The 10,985-nt window shown below is 59.7% G+C and overlaps 1 protein-coding gene across 3 annotated transcripts in view; it reads left to right on the forward strand.

The window, feature by feature from the left end:
* The window catches only part of RASA3 (RAS p21 protein activator 3), a 121,727-nt gene extending 111,365 nt beyond the window's left edge, over positions 1-10,362 (forward strand). For all 3 annotated transcript variants that reach the window (XM_070048523.1, XM_070048522.1, XM_070048524.1), the window contains 4 exons: positions 304-512; positions 2,198-2,301; positions 7,845-8,028; positions 9,070-10,362. In XM_070048523.1, coding sequence (XP_069904624.1) covers positions 304-512; positions 2,198-2,301; positions 7,845-8,028; positions 9,070-9,145 — 573 coding nt within the window. In that variant the 3' untranslated portion in view covers positions 9,146-10,362. The remainder of the gene's footprint in view (positions 1-303; positions 513-2,197; positions 2,302-7,844; positions 8,029-9,069) is intronic.
* Positions 10,363-10,985: the final 623 nt, after the last annotated feature.

The following is a 10,985-nucleotide window of genomic DNA, read 5'->3' on the forward strand; positions in this document are numbered from 1 at the left end:
GGCATCAGGGGACGTGCCCTGGCCAGGCTGACCCTGAGTGACCTGGCCTAGTTGTGCCAGGATCCACTGTTCTCTGCACCCCTCCTGTCAGGTTTGAGGGTGGCAGAAAGCCCGTGACCCCATGGCCTCTGTGTCTCCTGGTGTTCAGTGCTGCAGAGCCCAGGTGATGATAGCCCCTGTGTCCATCCAGGCCACGCCGGCTGCAGAGCCTGCCTAGGCAGCGGCCCTTGGGGATGATGGCCAGGTGCCTCTGGTTCGGCCGCAGAGCACTGCGCAGCCCCCTTAGCCTCTGCCTGTGCGCAGATGTTCCAGGTCATCCAGCCCGAGCGCGCCCTCTACATCCAGGCCAACAACTGCGTGGAGGCCAAGGACTGGATCGACGTCCTCACCAAAGTGAGCCAGTGCAACCAGAGGCGTCTCACCTTCTACCACCCGTCTGCCCACCTGAACGGGCACTGGCTGTGCTGCAGGGCCACCTCGGACACGGCGCCCGGCTGCTCCCCCTGCACCGGGTAGGTCTGTGCCTCCCGTGCAGCACGTGTGCTGTTCGGGGACGTTCCGCCGAGCGACTGAGTTGAGGCACAGCCCACACCCACATGCAAGCTGTGCCTAGCAGCCGTTCCTGCTGTTGTCTGAGGAACCCCTCGTTGGCTCTGCAGGCAGGCGGGAGCTCCAAGTCTCCAGGGTTCCTCCCGGCCAAGGCCAGGGCCAGCCATCAGGGCAGGAGGAGGAGGCAGGGTGGAGGAGGGGCTTGATGCAGGGGGAAGACCGGCAGGGGCAGGAGGCTGCCTGCTCCTCCTAAGGGAAGCATGGCTCTGTCCCCTCCTGAAAGCTTCATGCCACTCACAGATCCTGCTTAGTACCCCCAACACCCACCCCTGGATCCCTGCACCCCTCCTCTCCCTGGGCGCTAAGGCAGACCTGTCCTGCTGGGCCTCCTGTGGTACAGGGAGGCCGTGTTGTCCCACAGGCTGTTTGCTGTGAGGTTGAGACCCTCACGCCCCACTCCTGCAGCGCCATTGCATCCTCCCGAAGCTCTTGGGGGCGGGACTTCAGATCCAGTGGCACAGCTGCAGAGGCGGAAGCTCAGAGGAGCCACCTGTCCTGCTCCCAGGAGTCTGTGTGTGGCCAGGGCACCCAGGCCCTCCGGGGATGGGCGATGGGGCCTCTCCTCTGCTCTCACTCCCAGCAGGAATGGGAGTCCCTGCAGCCCACATGATTGGGGCAGTCAAACCATCAGGGGCCACACGCCAGAGAGGTTTATTCCAGCTACTTCTGGCATCTGCTTTTTCGCTTGGGTGGGTATGTGGGTCCCAGGAGACTCAGTCACCAAGGTTGGACAGTCCTTCCTAAGATTTATTTATCAAGTTTTAAAAAAGATTTATTTATTTATTTGAGAGTCAGAGTTACAGAGAGAGGGAGAGACAGAGGTCTTCCATCCACTGGTTCACTCCCCAAATGGCCACAATGGCTGGAGCTGGGCTGATCCAAAGCCAGGAGCCAGAAGCTTCTTCTGAGTCTCCCACGTGGGTGCAGGAGGCCAAGCACTTGGGCCATCCTCCACTGCTTTCCCAGGCCATTAGCAGGGGGCTGGATGGGAAGTGGAGCAGCTGGGACTTGCACTGGCTCCCACATGGGATGCTGGGGCTGCAGGCAGAGATGTAACCTACTGCACCACAGTGCCGGCCCCTATTTAGCTATTGATTTATTTAAAAGGGGTGGGGGGGCAGGGGTCTTCCATCCTCTAACTCATTCCCCAAATGGCCACAACACTCAGGCCTGGGGCAGGAGCATGGAACTCCATTCAGGTCTCCCACATGGGTAGCAGGGGCCCAAGCACTGGGCCATCTGCTGCTGCCTTCCCAGGGGCATTAGCTAGGAGCTGGATTGGAAGCCAAGCAGCCAGGACTCAAACTAGCGCCCGATACTGGATGCTGGCGTTGCAAGTGGCAGCTTAGCCCACTGTGCCCATGCCAGCCCCCTGGCCTTTCCTCTCTAAGCGCTGTCGAGCTTCTTCCCACACCATTCACGTGGCCAAAGCTGGCTCTGGCCTCCTGGCAGCCAAGTCAGGTAGGGAAAAGTTTTCACGTCTGTCTCTCCATCTTTCTGTAGTGATTTGAATAAATTCATGTCAGGATGAGCGGCATCGCTCAAAAGTAAATCCCGTGTTCTTTGTGTTCTCGCTGTGCCTGAGCAGTGGCCTCCCCGCAAATATCCAGCTGGACATCGATGGGGACCGGGAGACGGAGCGCATCTACTCCCTGTTCAGCTCCTACATGGGCAGGCTGGAGAAGATGCAGGGTGAGTGCAGCCCTACACGTGGGAGCTGCCCGTGAGGGCCACAGGGGCCTTGGGGGTGCCTGGCTGGGCCTGGGGCACAGCCCACCACAGGGGGTCTTGGGGGTTCCTGGCCGGGCCTGGGGCACAGCCCACCACAGGGGCCTTGGGGGTGCCTGGCCGGGCCTGGGGCACAGCCGTTCTGCAGACGGCCACAGGGGAAAGGCCCTGCCAGAGCGTCTGGTGCCGTGTGGGCCACACACACTGGGGAAAGCCTTGTACAGCTCAGGCCGCTGCTGGGGAGCGAGCGTGATGGCAGGGTCTACAGGGTGATTTCAGAGGGGGAGGTGGGGCCTAACTTCACTGTGAACCACTGCACTGTTTAGAAGGCCATGTGTCTTAATAACCTTCCACAAGGGTGTGCATGTGTGTGGACACGTGTGTTACTGTCGTGACCAGCAGCTCCAGGCATGTTGCATGTTTCAGGTACCTGCTGCTTTGTTGGCCTTGATCTTGAATTGCTCTGTAGAATTGCTCAGGCGGCCAGGGCAGCCTGCACAGCACAGGGCTGTGGTGTGAGGCCTGTGACCCGGGAGGGCTGAACCGTGTCTTTTCACGTGGGGCTCTGGTGGGTCTCAGATCTGCCTAAGAAACTGTGTGGCAGAAACAAAGCGGGCAGTGCCTGGAAACAAGCCCGTTAGAGGTCCTTCTCTGGTTCCCTGACCTGACCCAGCAGTATCATGTGTGCCTTGGCTGGGCGTACACTCAGCCACCCACCCACGAGCTCTGCTACTCTCGTCCTCCAGGCCCCACCAGCAGCCTCAGTGTGACTCAGTGGGGCGTGCACTGCACCAGGAACACACATACACGTGCATACATTCATGTGTGTATGTGCACACGCATGCATAGCCATGTGGACATGCATGCATTCATGCGCACACACAGTCACATGCACACATATACACAGCCATTCATGCATGCATTTGTGCACACACATGCAGAGCCCTGTGCACATGCTCCCAGCCCTGCAGGACACACATGCATGTGTGCATAGCCCTAGCACACAGGTTGGGCAGAGGACCTACCTCTGAGTTTCAGGACACGTGTAGCTGTGGCCTTGAGGCTGCACAAGGCCTCAGGGCAGCCCAAACGGTGGAGCAAGGGTGGGCTCAGTCTTCTCAGCCCTCTGGAGTGGAGGAGCCTTGGAGAGATGGAGGCCACCCCCTGCTGTGGCCTAGGTTCCTGAATGAGGCTTCCTGGGCTCCCTCCCATGAGCTGCCTTCAGCCCTCCCAGCAGTGCCATGTGGCCAGGGCTCAGCCTGCAGCACGCTGCTCGTACCCCCAGGCTGTGGCTTCTGCTCTTGCCTCTGCCTGCAGTGTGGCCCATGCTGCTTTACCCTGTAAGGCTCTTCCTCCCGGGGGCTTTTCCCGACCTCCCCATCCAATAGCCTGAGCTCAACTCTGTCACTGAAATTATAATCCCCATACACTGTCACTTCTGACAGCAGAGAGCAGAACTGACCTCAGGGCCTAAACAAAGCAGATACTCAGCACCCGTTAGGTGGGTGGACAGATGGACAGACAGGAGGATGGATTGGTGATAGGTGGTTGTGTGGATGGATTGACAGGTGAGTAGGTGGTGGATGGATGGACAGACAAGTGGACGCAGGTATCACACTTAGCCTCCTTCCCAGTGAGGGGCTGTCTTGACAACAATGGCTGTACAATATCAATGTGATTGGAAAACTTGGAGCTGACTCTGTCCAGGCCCTTGTCCCGCAGGGCACGGAGTCACTCACTCCTTCAGCGCCCAAGCCTCTGCCTGGACATGGGCTTCTGAGGGCCATGCTGGGGCAGAACTTGGTTGGAGAGTCACAGTCACATCAAGACCCTTGGTCTGCGTTTGCTACTCTCTCCCCAGGCTCGCCCCCGGGCTGGCGTCCTCCTGGGAGGGACACCCTTCGAGTGCCTGGGGAGCTGCGTTACACTGGCCTACGAGAGGGGCATGGCCTTTCCCTGGCTCAGTGACAGAGTGAGCCCAGCAGAGCAGGCGGCACTCAGTGGGACGCCGCGGAGCTGGTGCTGGATTTGAGCTGCTGCGTGATGAGTGACACAGGGGCTTTCCAAGGTGGCATCACTGTGGAGTCGGGAGGCTGCCGTCCATCAGGGGTTTCCTGGGATGAGCCCGTTGTCTCTCATCTAGGAAACGGGCATTAATACCTGTTTATTAGAGCTGGGTGGGTTAAAGGTTAACTGGGAGTGCTTACGTGAGAGGACTTCAAAAAAGTTTGTGGACAACTGGAAATAGAAGACAAGTTTATTTTGGTGCAAAAAGTTTTGAAATCCATGCAGTTTTTTCCTGCTGCACTTTTTCCATAAGCTTCTGGAAGGGCCCTGAGTACTGCTCACTCCGCTGCCACTCCTGACGCCTGGGCCCCACCGAGTTCGGAGAGCACGCTCAGTCCTGGTGTCTAAGTTCGGGACGGGCCTGGGGCGGTGCTCTGCTGCGGTCTCTGGGCATCTGCTCCGGTCATCCGCTCTCTGCTGTTCTCCACATTCTGCGTCTTTGAGGGTCACAGAGACCCAGGCCAGCTACACAGCTGGACAGACTCCTCGGCCGTCATTTTGAGGGCCATGGGGACCAGCACAGACCAGCTGCCTGCTTCATGGTCCATTTCTCCTCTGCAGTTGGCACCTGGAACGCTTTGTAAAAAGTGTCCTGCGGCCTTGCTGAGGCCACCTGCAGACTCCAGCGTTTCCCTGAACTCCAGTTTTATTTTCTCCATCTTGAGCTCAGAGTCCGTTTAACGGCCCAGTGGGCACATTTTACACCTGTGCGTGGCTCTGACTCCGTGCGTGTGGGCAGCCCCTAGCGCTCCTCCCTTCTCTCCGAGACCAGCTCCTGTTCCCAGCTGAAGGGGCAGCCCTGTGGGCCTGGGGTGTCGGTTTGCCCCATGCTCTCCTGCTGCCTGTTTCCTCACGCCCAGGTGGCAGGGTTTCTGTGTGCAGTCCCATCTCCATTGCGGACTCTGGTGAGATTCAGCCACTGCAGTCCCGCTGTCACGTGGCTGTCAGACACACTTCCAGTTCTCTCCAAACACACATTCTCAGTAGCACAGCACGTCAGAAAAGATCTCGCATATCTCTAATGCCATTTCCTTTTGACTTAACAATTCACCTTCAAAAACTTTACTCTTCTCCCATTTTGTTATAAGAAGCTGGGAAGTTGGACATGCTCATCTCAGCTGGTCACCTCCACCTCTGCCACCTCCTCACCATCCTGACCTCTCCTACTGTGTCACCTCCATCACTGGCCCCTCCTCAGCTGGTCACCTCCATCACTGGCCTCTCCTCCCCTCCTCCCCGCCACCTCTGACCCCTCCTCAGCTCCACCTCTGACCCCTCCTCAGCTCCACCTCTGACCCCTCCTCACCTCCACCTCTGACCCCTCTCACCTCCACCTCTGACCCCTCCTCAGCTCATCACCTTCCTCCTCTGACCCCTCCTGCCCGCATCACATCACCTGCATCACTGGCCTCTCCTCCCCGCCACCTCTGACCTCTCTCACCTCCACCTCTGACCCCTCCTCAGCTCCACCTCTGACCCCTCCTCACCTCCACCTCTGACCCCTCTCACCTCCACCTCTGACCCCTCCTCAGCTCATCACCTTCCTCCTCTGACCCCTCCTCAGCTCATCACCTTCCTCCTCTGACCCCTCCTCCCCGCATCACATCACCTGCATCACTGGCCTCTCCTCCCCGCCACCTCTGACCTCTCTCACCTCCACCTCTGACCCCTCCTCAGCTCATCACCTTCCTCCTCTGACCCCTCCTCCCCGCATCACATCACCTGCATCACTGGCCTCTCCTCCCCGCCACCTCTGACCCCTCTCACCTCCACCTCTGACCCCTCCTCAGCTCATCACCCCCATCGCTGACCTCTCCTCCCCTCCTCCCCTCATCCACTCCTCCCCTCCTCCCTTCCACCTCTGACCTCTTCTCACCTCCACCTCTGACCCTCCCCAGCTCATCACCTCCACTTCTGACCTCTCCTCACCTTCATCACTGACTTCTCCTCCACTCATCACCTCCATCGCTGACCTCTCCTCCCCTCCTCACCTCCACCACTGACCCCTCTCACCTCATCATTTCCACCACTGACCTCTTCTCACCTCCACCTCTGACCCCTCCTCCCCTCATCACCTCCACCTCAGACCTCTCCTCACCTCCATCGCTGACCTTTCCTCCCCTCATCACCTCCATCGCTGACCTCTTCTTCCCTCCACCTCTGACCCCTCCTCCCCTCATCACCTCCATTGCTGAACTCTTCTCACCTCCATTATGTCGTATCCTCACCCTCAATCACTTGGAAGCCCACCCTACACAGGATACCAGTATGGGCATTTGGCTAGTTCCCTGCCACTTAAACAAGGGTCTCCTTTCTGTTGTTGGACACCTGCTGTTGACCTCGCCCTCCTATGGCTTTCTGTCGGGACGCCGGGTGCTCTCTGGGCGCAAGGCTCTGGGCACAGCTCCTGTTCGGAGCCCTCGCCAGGGTCCCCCTGTGGTGTGCTCAGCTGCGTGGCATCTTCTCGCCCGCGCCGCAGACGCTGCTGCCTCGGGCACCAGCAGCATTTGTAGGATTTGCGGTCTGGGGCCCACTCGTCGCTGCTGATCCCTTCTTGGTCGGTTTGCAGTGCTGCAGCAAGGTGCCGTCCACTGTCTGGTTATAAAAGACAGTCACGTCTCAAGGCCCTCAGGTGCTGGTGCCAGCTTTGTAAGGTCTGGTGGGGGCCTCTCCCAGGTTGCAGACACCACCTGCTCACTGCATCCTCACATGCAGAGTGGGAGGAGCCTCCTTTAGGCCCCTTGTCAGTCCGAGTCCCATTCCCATGGCCTGTACCCTCACAGCCTCATCACCTCCCTAAGGCTCCAGCTCTAGACGTCACCGTGGCACCTGGGACCCCAGCAGGAATCTGGGGGACACAGCACCTGGTCCAGCGCAGGTGCGGAAAAGGGCACCGGTTGCTCGAGCCTGACTCACACCTGGAGGCCCTGCGAGCAGGGATCTAGGTCGCCCGGAGCAGAGGACGCGCAGGTGTTTAGACAGGGAGGTGCCTGGCCAGCTCAGGTGTTGGGATGGTTCATCGTACCGCGTATGTGACCTGAATGGTGAGGTGTGGGAGTGTCCAGCTGGGTGAGTGAGGGGTACCGGGCTCAGTGCCCTTGCCAGACGGAGACAACCCAGCCCTGCGTCCAGACGTGGTGTTTTCTCTGCTGGTTCTGGCAGGGCAGACCAGCAGGAAGTGGACAGATGTGAGCAGGTCTGGCAGACGGGGCTGAGGGCTCTGCCCAGTGCCCAGAGCCACAGGACTTGGCAGCCTCACTCTTGGAAGTGCTGGCCCGAGGGCTCTTGCTTGCAGCCCCTCAGGCGTTCCCCGGCCCAGCCAGGGCAGGACCCTCCTGCACGGGAGTGGTGTCCATTTCTGTCCGTGCTGTGTGTGCATGTTCAGCCCTTGTGGAGGAGGCTGCGCGGGGAGCTGACCTCTCTGCCCACCCCGTGTGCAGAGGCCTGTGGGAGCAAGTCTGTGTACGACGGCCCCGAGCAGGAGGAGTACTCGGCATTCGTCATCGATGACCCGCAGGAGACCTACAAGACCCTGAGGCAGATCGTGGCCGCCGTGGCCGCCCTGGAGCAGGAGCATGCGCAGTACAGGAGGGATAAGTTCAAGAAGACGAGATACGGAAGCCAGTGAGTGCCGGCGTCCTCCTCGCTGCCTGCTCGTGGCCTGGAGGTTGCAGCGGGTCTGAGGAGCGGGCTGTGGCTGCAGCAGTTGCTGGGTGGGGCTGGGCCCACCTCAGAACCTCTGTGCGTGAGCGTCTGTCTCCTGCGCTCCCGGCTGCGTGCCAGTGTGGTCAGCACTGGCCCTGTTCCTGGAGGGGCTGAGAGAGGCCAGGCAGACTATGTTCAGCCTGGTCGCCAGTCAGGGGCCATGTGGCCATGGGCAGGTTAAGTGCTACACTTCTTGCTCCACAAAATGGAGTCACTGGGTCCTCCTGGCGGGAGGCAGGGTTACGTAAGGGCTACCTAGCGTGGGTGGACACGTCTAGGGCACCTTCCCTGCCCAGCAGGTCCCAGAGACAGCCTTGTTGGGGAGGCTGAGCCCCCAGGGAGCCCTACCTAGCATGTGCCGCCCCGGCGGCACTCCCTCCCTGCGTCCCGCTACACCTGTGCACACTATCTACAGATGTGTTCATGAGCCATGGAGTGTGCCATGGCCATCCTGCATGTGTGTGCGCGAGCATCCAGTGCTCTGCACACATGTACACATGATCCACACACGGGCACACCTCCTGCAAGTGTGTCTCATACCTCATGTGCTGCGCAAGGCTCGTTCTGCACACATGTGCATTAACCCACCTGTAGATGTGCACACATGTACACATGATCCACACACGGGCACACCTCCTGCAGGTGTGTCTCATACCTCATGCGCTGCGCAAGGCTCATTCTGCACACATGTGCATTAACCCACCTGTAGATGTGCACACATGTACGCATGATCTAAGTGTGCACATGGGGTCTGCAACATGTGCAGTCTATGCAGGCTTACATGTCTGCAAATGCAGGATGCACACACAGGGCAGCCGAGGGTTTGTGCTCGCTTTGCTCGTCTGTGCTCTTGTGTGCCGCAGTGAACGTGCACCCACTCCCACGTGGGGACGCCGGCTTCCAGGTGCGAGCGGGCAGCACGGTGCCGCGGGTCTCACTCCTCTCCCCTCTGCCTTGCAGGGAGCACCCCATTGGAGACAAGAGCTTCCAGAGCTACATCCGGCAGCAGTCTGAGACCTCCACTCACTCCATGTAGTCTGCAGGGCTGGGATGGCACCCGTGCTGCCTGCGCCTGCAGAGCCACAGCCTGCGGGAAGGGAGGAGGCCACGCCCACCACTGCCCAGAGCCGTCCTGCAGTGGCCACGAGGCCGCACATCTTGCTCCGCTCCGGTGCACCTCTGACCACCCTTCTAGAACACAGGGTTATCTGTTCCCTTGCTCTCCACGGTCTCCTGGGCACCCAGTGACCCGCTGGATGACCAGCACCACGGCCCTGCCCTCCCGTGCCTGGGAGCTGTGCACTTCCTGCACCACGTGCGCTTCCGTCTCTCGTGCACTCTGCCCTGCTGGTTTCCATGGCCTGTGCCTGGGTTGGACGCTCTGCTTTGTCCTGTTAGAGACTACAGCTGTCTTCCCAGGAGCCTGCCGTCGGGGCAGCCAGGGCGGCCAGGGCAGCTGCACCCTGTTCAGCCTTGCTGTAGGTTCTGCCCCTGGCTGAAGGGTCAGTCTTGTGGCTGGGCTGTCACAACCGCACCGAGTCCCCGTGTGAAGGTGCACTTAGCATTTGGGGTACAGTTCCTGGAGCGTGGTGCAGGTTCCAGTCTTCGGGGTCTGCTGAATCCCCCCCATTCAAACTCACATTGTTTTGCTAAATGGGGCCTGAAGGGAGTCCACATTTGCGCCCCCTTGTGGCAGCTGGGGGAAGACTAAGCAGAAGGGCATCTTCAGGCTGTTTTTCTAAATGTTTTTAAAGGGCCATTTTTCATTAGCTCTTTGACAGATAATTCAGGATCTAAGCCCCGCCAAGGGACAGCTGCAGGACCTCAGGAGGGAACCCACAAAGGCAGAGACGGCGAGAGCCCGGCGCGCAAGGCCCTTGGGGACACAGGCCCAGGAGCCCCGGGAGACTGCGCAGGGCAGGAGGACCCCACGGCACCGTGGACCGGCCTCCTCCCTCCACCTGGTCTCACGCCATCTGTGCCAAGCAGATGAACAAGCCCCAAGTCCACACGAGGCTCCCCTCGCCCACCTCTCTCCGTGCTGTTGGAAATACTGTAGTTCAGTTCTGCTCTAGGTAGCAGATGGTAACGTAGGAAAATACTGTAAAAAATAAACTTTGGGACACACAGCTATTTGGCTGCACAGAACTGCAATTTTTAACATGGATTTGTATTTAATGTCCTTGTTTATAAAATACTAATGATTTGTGATGTATTTTACTGGCCAATTAAAACATGTTCTATTCTTTCTGAGGACTGGCTTGGATTTCCAGGGAGCTCCCTGGTGATTGCACAGGTGGGGTGCAGGGCAGCAGGGGATGGCCCTCTGTGATAGGTGACATCTCTGATGACAGAGGACACCTGTTCCAGGTGACCTGTGACCGTGACAGGTGGCACCCAGCCCATGGTGCCCTCAGGAGAGGCGTTTTCAGGAGCTCAGGGAGGGTGCGGAGACAGGCTCCGCCAGGGGCTGCCATCCGGTGCACAGAGGGGCTGAGGTCAGGGCAGTGTGCAGTAGGGAGCCAGGTGTCCTTCCAGGCAGGCGGCTGCTTCCCTCCCTGGGCAGAGACCTGGGGGCGGGGGCAGCCCCTGCCCTGGCTTTGTCCTGATTCTGTGAGGCAGAGGAAAGAGGCGCAGGCTTGGCTTTGGGCCCCCCACCTGTTGTGGTCCCAGGGCTGGGTGGGAAGCATCCGGAGTGCTCCTGCTGTGGCTTCGCTGGCAGGTCAGCTGGAGGTGAACTTCCAGGGCAGGGCCAGCCGCAGCGCCAGAGGACTCCGCCCCCGCCCTCAGACTGGGCCAAGGTGGAGTCAGCTCCATGGAGGGGGCTGGGGGCTGAGGTCAGCCCTGTGGTGGGCAGCAGAAGGGCTGGAAGCAGC

This window comes from Oryctolagus cuniculus, chromosome 9, assembly GCF_964237555.1.
Source record: "Oryctolagus cuniculus chromosome 9, mOryCun1.1, whole genome shotgun sequence".
NCBI classification, from domain to species: Eukaryota; Metazoa; Chordata; class Mammalia; order Lagomorpha; family Leporidae; genus Oryctolagus; species Oryctolagus cuniculus.